Source organism: Manis pentadactyla, chromosome 13, assembly GCF_030020395.1.
Source record: "Manis pentadactyla isolate mManPen7 chromosome 13, mManPen7.hap1, whole genome shotgun sequence".
NCBI lineage: Eukaryota > Metazoa > Chordata > Mammalia > Pholidota > Manidae > Manis > Manis pentadactyla.
The window spans coordinates 1,893,230-1,913,922 of NC_080031.1; the positions used below are offsets into that span (position 1 = coordinate 1,893,230).

Sequence of the window (20,693 nt, forward strand, 5' to 3'; positions counted from 1 at the left end):
GGGACACTAATGTCCGTTCCTTCCTCTCTCCTCCCTGACGCCCTTCTCCCCTGCAGCTCTCTCCCTCGGCCAAGGAGACACACCCTGCCCTGCGGCGCTGAGCCAGGAAGGAACGGGAGCCTCATGCCTGAGCCGCGGGTAGCGCCATGGATCTGACGAAGATGGGCATGATCCAGCTGCAGAACCCCAGCCACCCCACGGGGCTCCTGTGCAAGGCCAACCAGATGCGGCTGGCCGGGACGCTGTGTGACGTGGTCATCATGGTGGACAGCCAGGAGTTCCACGCCCACCGCACGGTGCTGGCCTGCACCAGCAAGATGTTCGAGATCCTCTTCCACCGCAACAGCCAGCACTACACGCTGGACTTCCTCTCGCCAAAGACCTTCCAGCAGATCCTGGAATATGCGTACACGGCCACGCTGCAGGCCAAGGCGGAGGACCTGGATGACCTGCTGTATGCGGCTGAGATCTTGGAGATCGAGTACCTGGAGGAACAGTGCCTCAAGATCCTGGAGACCATCCAGGCCTCCGATGACAACGATGCAGAGGCCACCATGGCGGACGGCGGGGCTGAGGAGGAGGAGGACCGCAAGGCTCGGTGCCTGAAGAACATCTTCATCGCAAAGCATTCCAGCGCGGAGGGCGGGTGTGCCAGTGCGGCCGCCCAGAGCCTCCCCGGGGCCCTGACGGGCCAGAGTCCTTCGGTCTCCACCCCTTTCGGCCTTGCGGCCATGAGTCCCACCAAGGCTGCTGTGGACAGTTTGATGACTATTGGGCAGTCCCTCCTGCAGGGGACGCTCCAGCCACCTGTGGGGCCTGAGGAGCCTGCTCTGGCCGGGGTGGGGAGGCATGCTGGGGCAGCTGAGGTGAAGACAGAGATGATGCAGGTGGATGAAACACCCGCCCAGGACAGCCCTGTGGGGGCCGAGTCCAGCATCTCAGGCGGGCTGGGGGACAAGGTCGAGGAAAGGGGCAAAGAGGGGCCTGGGACGCCGACGCGGAGCAGCGTCATCACCAGCGCCAGGGAGCTGCACTACGGGCGGGAGGAGAGTGCTGAGCAGCTCGCAGCTCCAGCGGAGGCTAGCCAGGGTCCCGCAGGCCGGGCAGAGCCCCCCGCGCCCTCCGCCGAGAAGCACCTGGGCATCTACTCTGTGTTGCCCAACCACAAGGCTGACGCTGTGTTGAGCATGCCGTCTTCGGTGAGCTCGGGCCTCCACGTGCAGCCTGCCCTGGCCGTCTCCATGGACTTCAGCTCCTACGGGGGTCTGCTGCCCCAGGGCTTCATCCAGAGGGACCTGTTCAGCAAGCTGGGTGAGCTGGCTGTGGGCATGAAGTCAGAGAGCCGGAGCACGGCGGAGCAGTGCAGCGTGTGCGGGGTGGAGCTGCCTGACAACGAGGCTGTGGAGCAGCACAGGTAGGAGGCCCCTGCGCCCCACACACTGGCGCCCAGTTCCTGGCGGGCACCCTGCCTTCCCTCCCTGCTCCTCCTGGCCCTGGGGCCTGGCACCCCTGTCGTCCTTGCTATTGGTCCAGAACCACATCTTTCTCAGTCCTGGGGGTACACTCTTCAAGTGTGGTGAGAAGTCTGCCACCTTTCCTAAGCACTGGGGAACTCACGGGCTCAGCTCCTTCTGGGCCCTTGTCTCTCTTTTTGCTTTTGCTCATTTGCTCTGCCTGCTATTGGGCCTGTTGTCCTCGGCCTGGAGTGGCTCCTAAAGTGGTGGGAGGGAGACGAGGAAGTGGCCTTGAGGAGGAAGGTCTCCCACTGCCTGGATCTGGCCACATTGCTGGATTTCAGGTGCCTGGCTTCCTGTGCGTGGGCTTCTGCCAAGATGGGCTGTCTGCAGCTCCAGGGGATAGAGGGCAGGATGCTGCCTAGGCCACCGGAGTAGCTGCAGGTTCCAAACATAAGACCTGATGAGCATTCATTACTAGGAACGCTGTTTGCTCTGCCTTCTCATCCTCTGTTCCTGCAAGTGCGTTTAAAGGGAGCTGATGTAAGTCTAAGAAAGAAGGCTGCATACAGAGCCTTGGTTTTGCAGCGTGCAGAGCCTTATCCTTATCCCATGTCTGCTCACGCTGAATTATATGTCCCTTCAGGCTGGCATTGGCTTCCCTTTGGCTTCTGTTTCCTTCTTCATGAAATAACCATTCACCGGGTTCTCAGGACATGCTTGGTTCAGTACTAAGTGCCTTACATGGTGTCGCATTTTGTCACAACAGCCTTCTGAGCTAGGTGGTGTTCTTTTACAAAGGAAGACTTTTTTCCAGGGTCACGTAGATGGTAAGAGGCTGGATTCAGATTCAGGCCTAAGCCCCTGTGCACTCTGCTCCCTCCTGGAGACCTCCAGTCCTGGTGGAGAGCGGGTCTGCAGAACAGGGTTCTGAGAGTTGCTCACCAGAAGTAGAGTAAAGTACAGAGGGAATCTGTAGTGGGTTCGGTTTTCATATGGATCTGTCACGACAACACACCTGTCATTTTATACTCCGGTCCCTGGATCAGATGAATGGTGAGAAACCCAGTTTCTGTTGTCATCTGTGGTAACATTTCCGTGCACATCCTCTTGTCTGCTGTCCTGTGGATCTTGGGTGGATCACCCCCTTTCGTACCCCTCAGCCTCTGCCCCCTTCCTCCATTGCTCATTCAGGTCAAGGAGGGGGTGTGAACGAGGGTGCCGGAGCGGAGGGGGCGCAGCTGGAGGTCGGTCTGACGAGCCCAGTGGAGCCAGGCTGTGCCCTGAAGCTGCCTCAGCTGTGGCTCTGACTTATCTTGTGGGAAGTGCTTCTAAGCTAAATGGAGCCGATTTTTTTTCCCAGAGGGTGCAAAAAATAACGGCCCCCGAGGTGTGCCTTCTGGAAACTTGCATTGCTCAGAAGTAGGCCGAGGTTGTGTTTTTCTTGCTCAAACTTTGCTCAAGAGGAAACTGCCTCCCCCAACTTGACCAGAGAGGTCCTTCGTCTTCTGCGGCTGTTTGTTTCAGCTAAGAGCTGTGAGACACGGGGCACGGTGGGAAGCCGTTTGTTCCTGGGCCTCCTGGAACCTGCTTGCTTCCCTTTACCTGAGGGGGATGGAGGAGATGCCACTCCCCAGGAGTCCCGTTTGCAGTCTGTGGGCCCTTGTTCCCCCGGGGAGATGAAGGGCTGGGTTGTATTGCACAGAGCAGGAGTACGCTAGCTGGCCCTACCCAGCATGAGGCTGGGGTGCTTACATGACCGTTCTGAGCCCGGTTTTGCTCATATCTGAATGGAGGTGGTGGTCAGTGTGTGGTGCTGAACTAGCCTGGTGACATCCAGAACGGCTCGCTGTGATGGGCACGTAGTGAGTGCGAAGGGGAAGAACTGGTCCTTTGGGCCCCTGTTTTGTTTAGGCCCCCTTGGGTCTGAGTTCCAGAGTGCAGGGCCCGCAGCACGGCCTCCCTGGGGGTGTGTGGGCTGTGAGAAGGTGGAGGGATGAGCTCAGGATGGCCAGGTGCTGGTCCTGGACTCCTCTGTGTCCTGCCGTGGGCCACTGGCCTAGAGCCTGTGCTTGGAACTCAGGGTGGAAACTTAGGGGCCACAGTGCAGGAAGCCACAGCCTGTGGCAGTGCGCTGGATAGAAAGCTGTGCTGGTGGTGGTGGTGGGGTGTCTAAATAAAAGACATCAAGGAGGGGAGAAAATGTTCTGGTGCTGGGCCCTCGCTCACTGCAGCCCGGCGCTCCTCCCCAGATGGTCTTGGAGTGAGGCTTTTCCCCTCTCCCTCCCCAGTGAAGCTCCTAGAGAAGGTGCCACTGCCTATTTCCCTTTTCTCTGCTTTTCCCCCACATCACAGCTATGGGTACAAACAAGCAGGTAAGACCAGGCAATCAGGGTGGGAGATCCTGATGGGGGGAGGCTGCAGCGCTGGCCTGCATGTAACAGTGATGAGTGTGATTCAAGAATGGGCCACAGGTTGTAGTTGATTTGATTTTTAAGCCCAAGGGCTGGAGTCTGAGCAGAAGCTATGCACCTAGCAATTCTCATGGCTTTCCTGGGGCACAGAAGGGCCCAGGCAGGAAGGCGGGGAGGGTGCTGGGAAGCCTCACAGGCAGGGGTCTGCTGTGGAGTCCCATCCCTGGGTCTTCTTGTGATGTGGGCTCATGCTGGCCAAGAGGGGAGCCTGTTGGTCGGTGGACAGGCAGAATGAAACTTAGTGAAGCCAGGGCCCCTGTGCAGCCTGGGAAGGTGTAGAAGTGGTGTCAAATGCTGGCAAAGTCATGGGTGGGTGCAAAGACTGGATGACATGCTCCCTGGGTCAGTTAAATGGTGCTTACCCACCTAAGAGATGTGGGAAGAGCTCAGAACAGTCAGAGATGTGAGAGGTTAGTATTCTCCAGGCAGGTGCAGGTGCAAGATCTGGACCCACAGCCTTCCCCAGTGGGCCCACGTTATGGAGGACAGTGTCTGATGGAGGGAATGTCACATCAGGCTTCTGGAAGATCAGACTCTCCTGTCAGCTCAGCCTCCCTTCTTTCCCTCTGCCTCTCTGAAAGGCTGCTCTGCTTGTGGGCATATCTGGATCTGACCTGGGGACTAGCTCCCCTGGGCCAGCAGCACCTTCTCAGAGTTATATACGTGTGACAAGCTTGCAGGGCACAGGAAGGTTGACTTAAGTGTGGACACATTTAAAGTCCTCAGTCTCCCCAGGCTCACACAGCCTGATCTGAATACGTTTCTGAATTTAGTGCTGCAGCCCCAGAGTGGGGCCTGGTTTCCTAAGACCTCTGGATCGTCCACCAGACAAGCCATTAGAGCAGCCATAGTGTGTATCCTGCACACCATGGTAGGAATTCTTGCCGGATTTTTGAGCGGATGCTCAGGGAACATGTGGAGTGACCTCAGCCAGCAACCTGGATGCATGTGTGCAGCCCTTCCCGGACGGAGGCTTCTTGGGGCCAGCTCTAGGGGGTGTGCACCACGTGGCTGAAATGGCCAAGTGATGCCTGGCCCTCTGCCTCGGTTACTCTCAGGTGGCCAGCCGCTCTGCTTTCAGGGTTTGACCAGGTAGAGGGCCAGTTGCTGTTGATCTGGGGTTCGGCCACTTCTGGGAGTTTAGAAGTTGCCCTCAAGTCTTGGTTCCCCTTTTATGGCTCTGCCAGCTTGAAGGACCTTTGAGGTCAAACCAGGTTCTGTTTGGAAAAGAATATTCTGTGAAACGACAGAACAGCTGTAATGTTAATAACCACGCCTTTTATCAGCTGTAGCACTTTCTCCTTTGCCAAGCGCTTGTGATGACTCTCTCTCGACCTCAGCGCTTCCCCTAAGGAGGCGGCGGGTACAGGTCTGCCAGCCCGTTTCTGTGATCATGAAGTCTGAACAGCTCCGAAAGCTTATGACCTTTTGTATAAGTTTGCAGCAAACTCATTGAGTGGCAAAACCTGATCTGAGCTGATGTGAGGCTATATTTATCCTGGCTATTTTGAATATTCATATGTTTTGCTGCAAAAATATTAATATGTTTGATTGCAGAGTGCTTCCCTGGACTCTTGTGGGACTGGCAAACAGTACAGGCCCTGTAGTACCTTTCTGAATTCTGAACCAGTTGGATTTCTGAAGCTTGCAAGGGTTTTGGACCATTGTCAGCCCCACCTTAAACAGAAGAGGTAAGCAGATGAGCTTTGGAGCCAGTGACTTGCCCAAGGTCACAGAGCTGTAAATGGAGAGCCAGGAGCTCCAGCTCACCTGATTCCCAGTGCTAGCTGCCCCGCACCAGGCCATATAAGAACACGAGCACTGCCTTTCTGGGTCAGATCCACCTGACCCAGTCTGTGGGTGCCAACGCCATCCCTAAGATACCACCGTTGGAAGCTACGGCTCTCTTTCCTGACGTCAGTCCTAAAGGTCAGCTGGAGCCCGGCTTCTCTTAGGAGCTATTTACGGCTTCTCTTTGTCCAGATCCTTTCTGAATCCATTTCTGTGTCTGGGAAGTATCGTTTCGGGGGAGATGACTGACCTAAGCCTATTACCTATTACCCCTGGGCTTCTGGAAGTCCAGTCTTTTGGTGGTTGGCTCTGCAGACAGGAGGATGGCTGAGGGCCTTGTGGGGCTGTGCGCACCTACCGGGTTCTGCGTTGTTAGCTTGCTCACTGCTGGCCTCCTTTCTGTCCTGAGCTTTAGTTTCTTCATTTGTAAAAACCAGGTGCTGGGGTTAGCTGTTTCTGGATTGTTGAGTCCTTCAAAAATTCCTGCACACCTCGGGTGCTTGCGTAGATCTTCACGAAGCCCTTTGGGTCCATTGAATTTTGCTCTTTTGGAATCTGGGTCGGCAGCCACCCGACTAAAATAGGGGGTCAGTTTGATTTCATTCCGTCTGCTCTGACTTCATGTTTTGACACTTCAACCTGCTTTAGAGTGAGTGAGTCCCCTGGGATCTAGACTGAGTCCTTGGGAACGTTGAGTATGATTTCTTTTATTTCATCTCCGATGCAGTAGAGTTGCCTGTTCTTCATTCAAATCAGAGAAGTCCCCATTTTTATTTTACTGTCACTATTGGATGGAGTTGCTAATTGCTAAAAGGGGGTGAAGAAGGCTTTAGTTCAGTGACACTTTTTCCTCCTGCTTGTTCTAGGAATGCTATTTATGAATCTTTAAAATAGTGATTATCCTAAACTGTTTAAATAAAACTCCATTTACAACTCTTTGCTAATTCAGGAGAAAAACATTTCCAATCACTGTAATTTTTTTAAATTAATGACTTTAAAACAAGTCCAACTGAAAGTCCTGGTTTGGAGCCTAAGAGTCTTACTAAATGAATAGAGGCCTCAGTGTGCCCTTTGGAGGTGTCCTGGATTTTCCATGATAAGTAAAGGTTTTTTTTAGTCAAGTTCCGGTGGTATAAGCAAAAGCCCTGACTCAGTGGCAGCTAAGTTGGTAGAAAGGAAAATTCACTGCGGCCTCCCGCCTGCCCCACCTCTCACCCGACATTTTACACACAGTAAATGTGCATTTTGAGCAAATTAGACTGTCTGGGTTGTAATCAAGCTGTGTGTGACTGTGGTTATGTCACTTAACCTCTCTGTGCCTGTTTGCTTGTTTATAAAATGGGAAAGATAACTACATACTCACTGGGTTGTCCCAAGGATTCATCAGTAAATAACTTGTCAAGTACAAAGGATCATGACTCAAAGCCAGTGCCCCAGAGGCTTTGTGGCCGTTTTTGTGGAACAGGGCGCACTGGCTGTGCAGGTACAAAATGTGTTTGTGCTGACCCAGGTCTGCTGCCCCCGGGGCGCTGGTTCACAGGCACCATGACAACTGTGGCCTCGAGCGCTGTGCGTGGGGCTCCTGCACAGTGAGTGCCTGCATATGCCCCGAGAAGCCAGTCCTGTTTTCCGAGGTGGCCAGGGTACTCTGTCCCATTGACCTGCGGCCTGATAAGTCACCCAGTCCTCATTTAAATTAAGCTGGGCTGCTGTGTTCCTGCCTGTGAACGTGGCCAGGTGGGCAGATCACTGCGGCTGGCCGAGGCAGCTGAGGAGTGCAGACGCCACCTTGCTGAGAGAGCCTGGACCTGTGGATGCGGGACATCCCAGGGCCGCCCTGGCAGCCCTCCAGGCCTGCCCGCCTCTCCGGGTGGAGTCAGCAGATGGGGTTGTGAGCGCATGATAGTGTTGGCTTCGGTGCCAAGGGCATTCATAGTCAGCATCCGCAGTCCCTCCAGCTGCCCTGTACGGTGGGTGTTAGCTTCACAGTCCCTGAAGGGCAAACGGACGCCCCACGGGTGAGTGGACTAGTCTGCAGTGAGGCAGCAAAGGGGGTGCCAGGGTTTGTGCCCTGGTCTCTGGCTCCCTGTTTACTGTGTTTCCCACGTGCCCTGCTTGGCTCTTCGGCTCCAGATGGGATTCAAAGGGACGAGGGATACAGGGAGGACCAGCTCTCTGTTCCCTGCAGCCAGTGACCAGGGGGTGCAGCGCTTTCCAGCTCTGGCCTGCTGATCTCTTTGGGTGGCTTGAGAGGCGGAGAGAGGCAAGGGTCTGCTTACTGCCAAGGGTGCAGGTCTTCGGGAGTTGGGGTCACATGGGTCCGAGGAGGACTAGCCACCCCACCTATTACTGACACGGAGCAGAGAGGCCAGCTTCTGGTGATGGAGGCCTTTTATGGGGACTCAAAAAAACAGAAAAAGGGAGAGAGAAAGAAACCCACTTACAGAAATAAAAATTCCATGCTGTTAATTTCATGCCATCATGATCAGAAATTCCCCTTCCCACCATTTCCCCTTAAAGCCACACTGTGCCTTATTTCGCTGGCTCAGTCTGGAAAACCTGTGGTTGGGTTTTGCCTACGCGAGGTCCATCTGTGCAGCTGCAAGGAGGGGAGCCGGTACTTTATTGTCAGTGTGGAAACTTTGCTAAAAACCCGCAAAAACCTTAATTCTTAATTCCTAGCTCCCTTTAGCCTGTTCTCAAGACCTGACTTTCTTCAGCGGGAGCAGATTGTGTTCAGCTTTGCAGTAGGGAGGACTCAAGTTAGAAAGCCAAGGAGCCTCTTGAAAGTCGGGGGGGGGGGGCGTTACTGCTGAAGTTATTAGAAGACGCCGGCACAGAAATTTTGATGCAGAGGAGAAATTGTGGGCCAGTTGGAAGTGGTTTTCAGAGTTTTGCCCTCAATGGGGCTATTTAGATCCCCCAGAAATGATAAGAGCATAGCCGTTCAAACAAACCTCCCTCAGGCCAGAGTAAGACAGACGCGCCAGGACACCAGCAGACCGGTGTCTCTGTGGTGGGCAGCGCACCGGGCAGGGCACGGGCCCCACGTTACACTGGGGCCGGAATGCTAGCACTGCACTGTGAACTTGGGCGAATGGCTTCACCTGCCTCAACGGTCAGGGTCCTCCTGTGATGTGACGTCAGCCCTTTACCTCTCAGTGTGCTTTTAAACATACTCAGTGAGGTACAGAGTAACATAAAGCACACAGCAGGGACTCAGTGTGAGGCTGCCTCCCTGCCTCCCTGCCTCCCGCTTCTCTTGTGACCCCAGCCTGACAAGGGAGCCATTGGCTCGCTCAGCCCCCTGCCACCCGCGCCTGGTGTTGGTCTCTTAAGTGGATGAACTGAGCGTGGTGATCTTAATGCCATTACGCCTGTTGGCACAGCTCCCCTCGCCATAGTGCAAAGCAGATGTGGCTGCTCATAATGGCCCTCGGTGATCCATCGGGCCTGGAGTGCTGGGGAAACATTATTAGTGTTAATTTGGGGGTCTTTTATGGTGGCTGGGGGACTTGCAGAGGGATTGTTTGAAATGTCTTCATTTAAGCCGTTGAGCAGGTTAAGATGCTGCCGGTCCGTTGTGGCTAAGCCCCCCACCGCCCCCACCCCTCTCTTTAAATGAGGCTCCTCCCCAACCCCGGAGCCCACGCCTGATTATTTCCAGAGTTGGACAGACAGCTTAGCAGCCTCTTGTCCCTTGCTGATGCACCTTATTAGTAGCACCTGGCCTCATAACCCGCTAATGGGAACCAGCGCCCTTCCCCTGCCCGGCCGGTGACAAGGAGCCCCGTCAGCCGGAGCTCGCCGTGCGAGGAAGTTCCTATTAGCTTTATGGTCAGGAGAGCTTGTCCTGTTCAGGAAATGAATGTTGCCGCTAAAGGTCCTCGGCGCTGACCCCGTGGGCGTGACCTGTGCGGGCTGGGGGGACCCTGCTCAGGATGCTTGGGGTCTCAGCCCCTCTCTGGTTCTTGTCACATGCACAGAGGGAACCGTTGTGGTATGCTGGCAGCCTTGAACTTTTGATTTATTCCGTGAGGGCGACTTAACCATTTCCATGCCTGGACGGCCGCGTGCTGACAGAGCGGCATGTGCCCAGGTGTGTGTGTGGAGCTGGGAGCTGGCTGGGGAGGCCCCTGCTTCCAACAGATGTTGTCCCTCAGAGGGGGCCTGCAGGGCATGGCTGTTCTTGCATCCCTGCAGCCGTGCTTTTTGGAGTTGATGTTGGCTGCAGGGTGGTGAGAAGCTGGGAGGCTTTGCAGCTGCAGTTGAGCCTGGGTTTGAATTCATCCTGTGCCTCTTAGAAGCCTGTGGTCACGGCGAGATACACAACTGCGCTCCCTGCTCTGTGAGCGGAAGTTCCTGGCATCGCCTCGGTGGTGTTGCCATGATAAACTTCGGGGCTGATGCACACGGAGTACGGAGCCCAGGGCCAGGCACGCGGCATGGTCTCAGGAGGCAGTTCTCCAAAGGGTGTGCGCACCTTTCTCATCATAAAGGTGTTTTAAAAATCTGGAAAGACTGGCATCGCACTTTTTCTGTTTAACATAGGAGACCCTTCACTCCTTGTCGTCGCCTTAGAATTGTTGAGAAAGGCTACTTAGGTAGTTTCTTCCTCTGTTTCTTTTTTTTTTTTTTTGGCCCACAAGTAATGTTTCTAAATGTGATCTGTGCACAGACCAGCAGGGTTTGACCTCCTTCTCGAGGGAGACGTTTGCCTGACGCTGTGAGGAGAGGTTTGCGGGTTGTCTGGCGAATGGGTCAGTCGCCTTGGCTACTGTGGCTGCCGCTGGCGTTTTAAGGGCCCCTGGTGACAAAGGAGGGAACGGCATGTCCAGGTGAAGCTTCGAGGGGCCCAGAAGAAATGGGTCTGGTCTGTCTCAGACCACAGTGGCATCGGTGACAGTGGAGCAAGGAAAAGCAAGAAGTTCTTACCGGACGTGGTTGAGGGCAAAGAGGACGGGAGTGGTGGGCGAGAGGCAGCGGGACCTGGGGTCGTGGAGAGCGGGGCTCCGGCCCGTCGCTGGGTGCGAACACAGGAGGCAGGTTCTCAGCCCAGATAAGCAGCGCCTGCCCCTCTTGGAGCAGGTGAACCGGCTTCGAGGGCGTCGGCAGAGCAGGGATCGGAAACAGTCGGTGCAGAAGCTCCGTCGTGACAGCCGTCCCCTAAATGCTCTGCTAAATTAAGGATCCGCTAACATTGGCGAGTCCACCTCCCCACATACCCCCACCCCCGCCCCGGCCCCTTGGCAGAAGGGATGAGGATGGTAAGGATGGTACCTAAAAACAACAGGAAGCGGCTGCTAAATTGAGTGACTCTAAAAACGTTTTCCTTGAAGTGGAGTGTGGAAAACCAGGGCTGGGCCTGCGAGGGCTGTGGACCTGTTTGGGGCCTGTGCGCTGGCCCTGCTCCTCGGCTTCCAACACGATACCAGTGCCCCCTCTCCCCCTCCTCCCTCTGGCGTGATTATCCACCGTTTTACTTTTTGTGTCCTGACAGCTACAAGGGTGCTTTTTGTTTTTTGAGCTGAGGAGCTGCTAAATATTCCCCAGCAGCCGAGTCAGTGGCCTGGGGGGTGGGGAGGGGGAAGGCTGAGCCTTGGCATCGCCTGTTACAAAGGTGAAAAATATTCCGGTTTGCAGTTAATTTTAGTGGCGAGCAGATCATGTTAACTGGATGTAATTGCTTCCAGATATGGCGAGGGTTTTGTGTGTTGAGATGAAGGGTCTGGTAAGTGCTTGCTTCCTGTGTAAATTAGCCTATTCCATTCAGTCTTTCATTCTGGCCAGCCCTGGATTCTGTCATTCTCCTGTTCCCCCCGCACCAGCCTGCAGCCTGGTGTGAGAAGCAGCTTGCCCTCTGAGTGCAGTTCTTTGTCACTTGGAGCCTCTTACCTCTTGGTTCTGCCCCTAAATGTGAGTCTGCCCCCAAAATAATGAGACGGGTTTGCAAAGACACCACCTGGCCCTGCTCTTTGCCATGCAAAGGCCGGTCTGCAGGGTGGAGGAGCCGGTGCCCTCTCCTGCCCATGCGGGCTGGTTTGCCATGGACTTTTGTTCCTGCCACCCTCTGACTCCCCACTGCAACCCCCCGCTCCCAGCTTGGAGATAACCTTTTTCTCCCTTTCTGGACAAAGCTCATTTCAATGGGTCTGAAATCCTGGGAAAATAAAATGACTGTTGCAAGAAGCTTGTGGCCATGGAGAGTTCTGGAAGGCAGACGTGAAGCCACCACTCTTTGCGAAGGAAGTTAGACCTGCACACACCTGCACCTCTCTGCAAGAAAGGGAGAGGGGAGTCTACCCAGAGGATCTGTGGTTTCCAGGGTAGGAACCAAGGAGAAGTGTTAACACTCATGTTCTCCTAAATCCCATTTTGTCCTGTGGCCAGACCCACATTCTTCGTGCTATTTGCATAAGAGGGTGCTGTTTATCTTCCTGTATCAACTCCACTGATAACCCCTGTGGTCTGTTTAACAATCTATGGGAGTAGATGACTTGATAAATGCCAGTTTTTCCCATAGGCAAAGATAAACTGTTGGGGTCAGGAAGCGTGTGGTGTGCTAGGATGGAGGAACCAGGCGGGGAGCCAGGACCCTCTTTCAGATCAGGGTAGAGATGTGGGCAAGCACCTGAAGGAAGAAAACAGGTATCTTGTAAAATCCAGCAGCTGCATTCATCACCCAGTTTATCGGTTTCCTGCCCTCACCTACTTTTCTCCTTCACGTGGACATGCAGACTCTGAGCCGGTGAAATGTTGGCGCCTGTGTTAACACAAGAGGGCAAGGGTGTGGGCGATCTTTTCCCCCGTAACCCCCTCTCACGCCCACAGATTGGTGGTGCTGAGTAATTTGTGCTTTGGCTAGAAATGTGTAAGTCTGAGCTCTTAAACGAGTGGCCTTCTCCCACCTGCCCTGAATTCGCTTCTTTGAGCAGAGTACCCCAGGTTCTGGAAGAGGCTAGGTGGAGAGAAAACTTCTGACCCCGTCACCCAGTCACTAAGCTGTCTGAGAGTCAAACAAAAGAGTTTGGACTGGCTGCTCGAGCTCGACGCGCAACTGATAGCTTTGTTTTGGTGTCCTTGTAATGTTTGAAGATCACCGAGGGTGCTATTCAGAGCAGGGGGTATCTGCTGAGGCGGCCTCACCGGGAAGTTGAAAGAGCTGGCACAAAGTCCATGAGATGCTGGAGATAGTGAAACACAGCCCAGGACTCGGGGGCCCGGGGGCCAGTTCCTCACTCCAAGCCAAGGCTTTGGGGAGGTGGTGTTTTCAGGGGACAGTGCGGGCTGGTGGGGGGGGCCCAGGCTGCAGAGTGGGGCTTCCTGGATGAACAAAGTCCCGGGCTCCAGCATCTCCCTGTCTGCACCTTGAACAAGCTGCTTAGCCTTTCTGAGCCCCCATTTCCTCCTTTCCTGTAAGAAAGGAGGCCAGCCTTTCAGGTGGTTTTGTGGGTCCAGTGTGTATAAGGGGCAGAGCACAGCAAAGGCCCCCGTGAACGGGGCACCAGGGAGCTCTGGACCGAGGCCCTTAGAAGCCTGCTGCCTTAGCCCAGGGGAGAAACTGCAAAGAGCCGGTGACTTCTCTTTCTTTGGGCCCTGCTGAGCCGATGGTCATGCTGACCTGAGCCGGCGGCCAGCAGGTGAAATAACAGGTGAATAAAGTGTGTTGGGAATACAAGGGTGTGAAGTGCCCCTGTTCTAGGGGCCTGAAGATCTAATCAGAGGCCATTTAATCCTGTAATGTGGCCACGGCCCCACACATTGTGGAAATCTTCTGAATCCTTTCTGAGGTTTGCACCACATTCTTTTGCCTTGTCCTTTGGGAGGGTTAGGTTTGACTTTTGGAAATGGACAAAGTAGTTTGGTGACAAATCTAGTGGATACAGTGAGTGATACTGGTTGACCGTGTCTGACCCTGAAGGTAGCTTGTGGAAGGAAGACACAGAGAAGGCCCGTCGGCTTGGCCCTGGGGTCGGTGGACAGGCCAAGGGGCTGGTGATCTCCAGCCGCGGTGGCTGGGGGGGCTGCTGCTGAGCTGGCCTGGGGTGGGGGGCAGCCCCCTCTTGCTGCTGCTGGGCTTATGCCTTTGAGGTTCAGCTTCCTGTGAGTGGGGATCCTGAGAGCATTGATGGTAAAAAAGCTAGGCCAGGAGAAATGGCTTGGGGTCAGGAAGGATGGATCAAGCGTTGGCACCAGGACTCCGCGGGCACGAGAGGCCCAGTGGCCTGAGTCAGGGTCCCGCCTCTGGGAGGCTGAGGAGCTCATGCCACACAGGCCTCACTGCGCCCGCCTGTCCTGCGTGTGTCAGTCCCCTCTCCCCACAGCCTTGCTTGGCCTGAGCACCTGGAGAGTGGAGGGAGGGGGTCCACCGCTCCTGTGCGTGGGAGCCCCCACCGGGCCCTCAGTTGAGCTGAGCTTCACCTCGGGGCTGTTGGACCCGAACCCGGGTCTTCTGTGGCCTGGCTGTGCCGAGGCCCAGGGCTCAGGCCCTCCCTCCCTCCCGCTCCCTCTGCATTATTTATAGTAAAACCATATTAGAACAGAGTGTGAAAGAGGAAGGATGAGTCACCCCATTGAAACCATTGATGACATAAATAAAAGCAAAGTGCTTACTATGTGTTTTGCACGGTATTTAAGGCTGGGTTGTGCTAATTTGAACACTCCAACTAAACTGGATCTGTGAAAGTCTACATATGTGGGAAAAAATTCAGGTTTGACTACAGGGATGTTATTATTGACAGTCCGTTTCAGTACCTGCTTTCTCTGCTAGTAACTTCAAGTCCACGTTCAAATCGTGGTGCCTGTCCTTCCTGGTGAGGGCGACCAGCTAGCTTGTTCAGCAGCCGAGCTGTGTTTTTACCCTTTCAGAGGCTTGAGGCCCAGGTCGGGGTGGGGGGTGGGGGGCAGGCAGTCTGAATGCCCCTGTCTTCATCCCTCATTTTCCCACCTTTTGAGGAAGGTACTCTTAGCTGTCCACCTGCTTTACAGGTGTGGGTTCTCAGGATAACAGAATCCTAGAATGCTAGAGCTGGAAGGGCCCATAAAATCATTCATTTCAACATACGCTCATTTGGGGCAGAATAAGTAGCGGTCCAGAGAGGCTCTGTGATTTGCCCAAGGTCACACAGGAGGCTCGTGGCCAAACCAGGGCTAGGACCCCTGTTGTCATTCCCTGCCTCAGACCGGCCTCGGCCACCCAGGCGTGCTGCCCGCTCCACCAGGGAGCAGGTAAGAGTAGAATCTGCCTTGAGAGTAGTTTCAAATCTTGGGATCTGAAGGGCACCGGGTGAATTTTGGCCTGTGCCTTGTCCGTTGGGGGCCTCATTAACTTCTCTGCTGTTCAGCCTGAATAGACTAATGAACATGGAGTCCTTTTTAGATTTATGTATAGGTGATGCACTGTTAGGGGTCTTAAGAGGTGTCAAAATAGTTGAAAAAGTGTGTGTGTATGTTGATAACTAGGATAGAAAGTAGGAAGTAGAAAGATGATGGTGGGTATCCAGAAAAAGCACGGAGAAATTCAGAGGTGAAAAGCCTTCCACCCGGAAGGGCTCACTTTTAATTAAAAAACGTGTTAAGCCTCCCTGGGTGCTGGCCACCAGGCTGGGCCCTGGGCATTCAGCAATGAGGACGCCGACAGGCCTCGGCCCTTGTGGGTGGTGTAGTAGAGGCGGGATGCTTAGGGAGCAAGCTTGACGGAGGCGAGGGTGTTTGCAGCCCTGGAGGTGCCAGGACTCTGGTGCAGTGACTGCCTTCAGATGGAATGAGGGTGGGTCTCCGGGAACAGCAGGTTGGGGTCGGGTGGGGTTGCCACAGATGCCACAGAGGAGAAAGGGCAGCACGGAGGGTAGAGGCAGCCTCACATGCGGACACTTGCCACGTGCCTAAAGCGCTGTGGGCCGTGGTCGCCCATCCCGAGCATGGGGCGGGTGTGCAGGGTGGCAGGTGGGATGCCTGAGGATTTCAGGTAATGCATTCAGCACATCCTGCCTGGAGCGCGGTGCCTGGAGCAGGTAGTTGCTCAGTAAATTAACTTGTTAGTTTTGGGACCTCATTCTGGGGCAAAAGGAGCATTTGAACGTGTTTGCACGGGAGACCAGCGTGAGCAGAGCTCTCCGTGTTGATGCCGTCCCGTAAGCCTGCATCCTGAGGCCCCCTCTCCTCTTCCGCTCCCCAGAGTCAGCCTGAGAAGTGTGGCGTCGTCCACAGCCCCTCTTGCTGTGGCCTGTGCCTGGGTCTGATGAAATGGATGCTCACCGCCTCTTCTCGTGGCTGTAGGGCCTGTGAGGGGGAGGCAGGCTGGGGAAGGGGACTTCAGCCGCCAGGATCGGAGGAAGTGACCCCAGAGCTGGCCAGCCGGCTGTTACCCATCTCTCTGAGTCTCTTAATAGAAGGCTGGGTCCAAATGGAGGCTAACCGTCCGTTCCCACTCACCTCCCCGATAGCGGGCCGTGAGGCGGCTATCTCCCTCAGGCCAGTCTGGGCTGTGGTTGTAGCGCTTCGCAATGTCTGCAAACCGACAGTGGCACGGGGAGATAAGGGCCGGCGTTGTGTAACGAGGGGCACGATCTGTTTGCCCGAGTGGCTCCTGCCCCTGGTTAACTGCTAACCTCAACAGAGGAGCGGCCCTTGCTTGGAAAGGCCGCTCAGGGCCCCTCGCTGCTCTGCCGACGCCTTTTTGTGGTTGGATAAAGGAAGCTCGTGTCGGCCGGCCTCCGCGCCACACGGGCTTGGGCTCTGGCGTTTGCTTGTTTTCTCTCTTCTTTGTCTTAAAAAAGAGAAGCTAAGAGAGGGTTGGTCTTGCTTGGCACCTATCCCAATGTAAAGCAAGACAACATAAAGCAAACAGTTCCTGCACTAAGGTAATGTTCAGCAGTCGGTTGAGACGCCCCCTTTTCCTGCGTGATGCCCACTGGCCCCGGAGACCCCCTTTAAGATTGGTTTTGGGGACGCTGGGTCTTGACTGGAAGTGTGGCACCATGCCAGCTTTTCTGACACCCCCGCAGCTGGGTCCAGGGAGCAGTGGGAGGAAATAAATAGTACCTCCTTCCATCTTCCCCGGATGCCCACTGCCCCTCCAGGTGGGTAGGTAGGCCATGGCGCTGTGCCCCCTGCCCTTGAGGGGCGGCGGAGTCTAGTGCCCCGGCTTCTGGGGCTGCCCTGTTGTCGGGGCCGACGGGCTGGAAGCTTCATGGCCAGGCCCACAGAGGCTCCCCTGTGCTCCATGCCAGTGGAGGGGTTTACTGTTCGCTGAGCCGCGTTCCCCTTCCAGAGAGTTCTAATGCCCCCCACTAATTCTGCTCTCTCGGTCATGGGCTCTGGGCTACAGCCCTTGAGACATTCGTAGGTAGCCATGTATCTTCCCGTCGAGGCGGTGTTTGCCCTGTACCATGATTTCAGTCCCTCTCACTGCTCATAGGCCTCTTTTATTTACTTCCAGAATTGCAAACTTTCTATCACTGTTCTGGTCACATCACATCACTGGATGATATGCAGTGAGGTAACCAGGTGGGTCTGACCAGTCTGGAGAAGAGCTAAGATTATTACTGCCATTGCTTGTGATGTTAGACTCCTATTAATAAGTCTTTGGAGTGTCTCCTGGTGTTCCTCTGTGGGCTCTGGCTACTGCCTGTGTTCTTGGCTGGCTGACTGCTCCCAGAGATTGCTGTGATTTTTTTTTTCTTTTGCATAGGGGAGAGAATTAGGGGGTGACGCGACTTGGGGGTTGGATGGGAGATGCTCTGTCTTTGAATATTTAGCTTGACTGGATGGTCATTTGCAGGATTGGAGGTTGCTCGCTCCACACCCACTGCGGGGGTCTGGCTCAGGCAGGGATGGTCAGGGGAGGGAAGGTGGTGATTTCCAAGATTTGGAGGCAGTGGCTGGTATTGATTTTAGCTTATCTGCCCCTTTAGCTAGAGGCTGCTCTTCCCTCAAAGTATCTTGCTGGCTGTAACTTAGAGCAACAGAGAAATGTGTATCACTCCTTTCTTTGCATTAATAAGACTGGGAAATTCATTATAAGAGCTCTGGGAAGGGAGGGAGCCTTTTGAACCAGTTTAGATCTGCGGCCAGACTGCATGATTCCCAGGTAGCAGGTGCGGGGCTGGTGATAAGTGGAGTGACACCAGGGTCTGAAAGGTGAGGCTGTGGAGAGTCCCCCAGCCCTGTGCACGCCTGGACCCAGGCGGGGCCCGACCCAGCCAGCCTGGGGTCGCCTTGGATGGATCTTCTGGGAGTGCTGCTTTATGGGTTTAAAATGCACTGTTTAGATTATCTGTGGCACAGGCATGTGATCTGGCTAACCAGGGGTTAAGGCCTATTTCCCCTTTAGTCATAAAGCTGTTATTTACATATCTGCCTACCATGGAGCCATGAGCCTTCCTGCCAGGGTGATCAGGGAGGGCTCTTGTCGGGGTCCCAGACCCCCTGGTGATCCTCTTCGGAAGCAGCAGAGCTGTTGGCAGTGAAGGGCGTGTGTGGCCCCCTCCCCTAGCCTGGACCTCTTCAGATATTAGGCTTTGGGTGAACCTCTGATAACTTTTCTCTCTGCTGGTTTACCTTGGCATGGAAGCTATGGCCGCTGCGAACGGTTCATTTTTCATCTTGACCCGGGGCGCACACAGACATACCTCAGAGCAAAGGTTCCGTAAAACGCCGTTTATCTTTACCATGTGCTATGGACTCTGACATTTTCTCTCTTGTTCTCTCTTATTTCATTTAAAAATGTCACTCAAGACCCTCTTAGGGATTGCCACCCACAGTTTGAAGAGCACGCCAAAACAGTGAGGGCTGAGCCATGGGTGTTGATTCAAAAAACATTTTCTGAGTACCTACTGTGTGCCAGAGGGTTGCCAAGTGCTGTGGGGTAGTGTGGAGATGTTAGCAAATCCCCAGAGGAGCTCGCAGGGAAATATGAGAGATACATATGTGTATATATATATATATATATATAGGCTGGCTGTGTGTGTCAGACCATATGCTCACTTGTTATGTAAGTGGGGTACTAGGGGAGCACAGGAGAGGAATTGAACAATTGTGATTGACACTTCAGGAGGGCTTCCTGGAGGAGGTGGCATTTGGCCAGTCCATGGAGGAGGGCTAGGTTTTGGGTAAGTGGAGATAGAAGCTGTCATTCTAGCTGGGAAGTGAACAAAAGTGTGACAGGACATGGGTGGGGTGAGGGCACATACACAGGGCAGGGGGCTGGAGTCGGGGTAGGGGCGTGGGGTGGGATGGGAGACCAGGCAGGAGACCTGGTTGGGGTCAGGTTATGGAGCGCTTCGAATGCCATGCTAGCAGTTCTGGCCTTTTGCAGGGCTTAGCTGGCTAGAGGTTGGACAACAGATTTTAGGAGAGGACAAGCCTGGGGAGATGAGGCCACATGATTGCTCAGAATGCAAAACCCCTCTGGTGTCGTCCAGCCTTCTCCGAGTGTTTGGTGCGTGGGGGGCGTGCTGTGGGGAGGGCGGTCGTGGGGTCGCAGGCATCCTGGGTTGGGTGCTTGTTTTTTTTCTGAAATTCCATCCCATCCTAATGTCTGCTCATAGTGCGCACGGCCCTTTGGCTGGAGGGAACTGCCCTGCGGAGCCTCCCGTTCAGCGAACTGGGTGGGGACACACTGCACTGGGTGCACACTGTCCTTTCTCACATCTGTGCTCTGCCCTTTGCAAACATCATGCACCCCTGGGCCCCTGAGAAAGCAGGCCACATCGAGGAGTGCAGGACCTGAAACGAAAGTGCTCGTGTTTCGGGCATTCCCTATGCCCACCCCCACCTGGATGGTCCTCCCTACCCAGCCAGCCTTCAAGATGTGCTCTGAAGGCTTTGCTGGGAAGCATGTCTCCTCTTGGGGCCCCCCGGGTCCCTCCTCACTACTGGGGCCCCCTCCTCACTGTCTGGCGCAGCATCTGTGGTGTGCGCCCTTTGGTAATGAGCGCGCTGCCTTGTTACCAACCATGTGAGCTTAGGTCTCTCTCCCCGATGAGGACGCGGGCTCTGGGGGCCAGCGGCCCTGGACTTCCTGCCTTCTCCCGGGACTACCCGATGCCGTGCGGAACACAGAGAGACCCTCAGTGAAAGGCAGCTGATGGAGCGTCTGCTGTGTACTGGGCACTTCACCTGCACTAACATTTCATCCTCACAGCCCCCCGGGGTGGGTGCTGCTAGAGGGGATACTTGGGGGTTTACAGATTGTCCCCAGCTCTGGTGTCCAGGGCCATTTGCCCTAAGGAGCTTCTCATGCCACTGCAGTCACCTTTCACTCGGGGAACCACACTGACCCTGTTCTTGCAAAGGTTGCTGGGGGTGGCCTAGCTCTCGGGAGCACTACCCTCCTGGGCTCCAGCGCTGAGCCCCTGGTGCTGCCTGAACCTCACTCCCTGGAGGAGGCAGTGTGAGTGCACGGAGCTCTGTGGGATCTGTGTTCAAATCCTAGCATTGCCTCTTCCTAAGCGGCAAATGCTTTTTCCCAGTCTGTCTCCTCTGCAAAATGCAGGTGGTTTCTCGTCCTTACAGGGAAGGTGAGGGATTGTCCGGGTGTCAGTGACGAACATGACCCTCTTACCCCACAATGTAGGCGTTCCCTAAGAAGATGCCCCTGCCGTCCCCCTCCCTCCTCGGTCGAACTTGGCCATCTCCGTTTCCGCCATCGCCTCTGGGATGACTTCTGATCGCTCTTTTAAGTCCGTCTTGAGCTGCACACCTTCCTTTCTGGCTGCCCACAGGGCACTCCAGTCCTGCCAGAAACCAGAAAGTGGTGTGTGTGGAGCTGAGTCGAGTCCAGCTCTGCCCCTCGGGGGTCCTCCCCGTCTGCGTCCTCACGCTCTGCCTGAGGCTCTGCCCTCTGCAGACCGTGGTGTCCCCAGTGGCTACAGCCTCTCCTTTACCTTCGCCATCACCGTCTGCCCCTCTAGCCCGGTTTCTTGGTCTCCTTGACCAGGTGGGTGTCCTGGCCTCTCAGCACCTTCCTGCA

General features: G+C 55.0%; 1 protein-coding gene across 7 annotated transcripts in view; it reads left to right on the forward strand.

Annotated features, from left to right (window-relative positions):
* Nucleotides 1-20,693, forward strand: part of ZBTB16 (zinc finger and BTB domain containing 16) — a 175,545-nt gene that overhangs the window by 5,043 nt on the left and 149,809 nt on the right. For all 7 annotated transcript variants that reach the window (XM_057490776.1, XM_057490775.1, XM_036919790.2 and 4 more), the window contains exon 2: nucleotides 57-1,414. In XM_057490776.1, coding sequence (XP_057346759.1) covers nucleotides 147-1,414 — 1,268 coding nt within the window. In that variant the 5' untranslated portion in view covers nucleotides 57-146. The remainder of the gene's footprint in view (nucleotides 1-56; nucleotides 1,415-20,693) is intronic.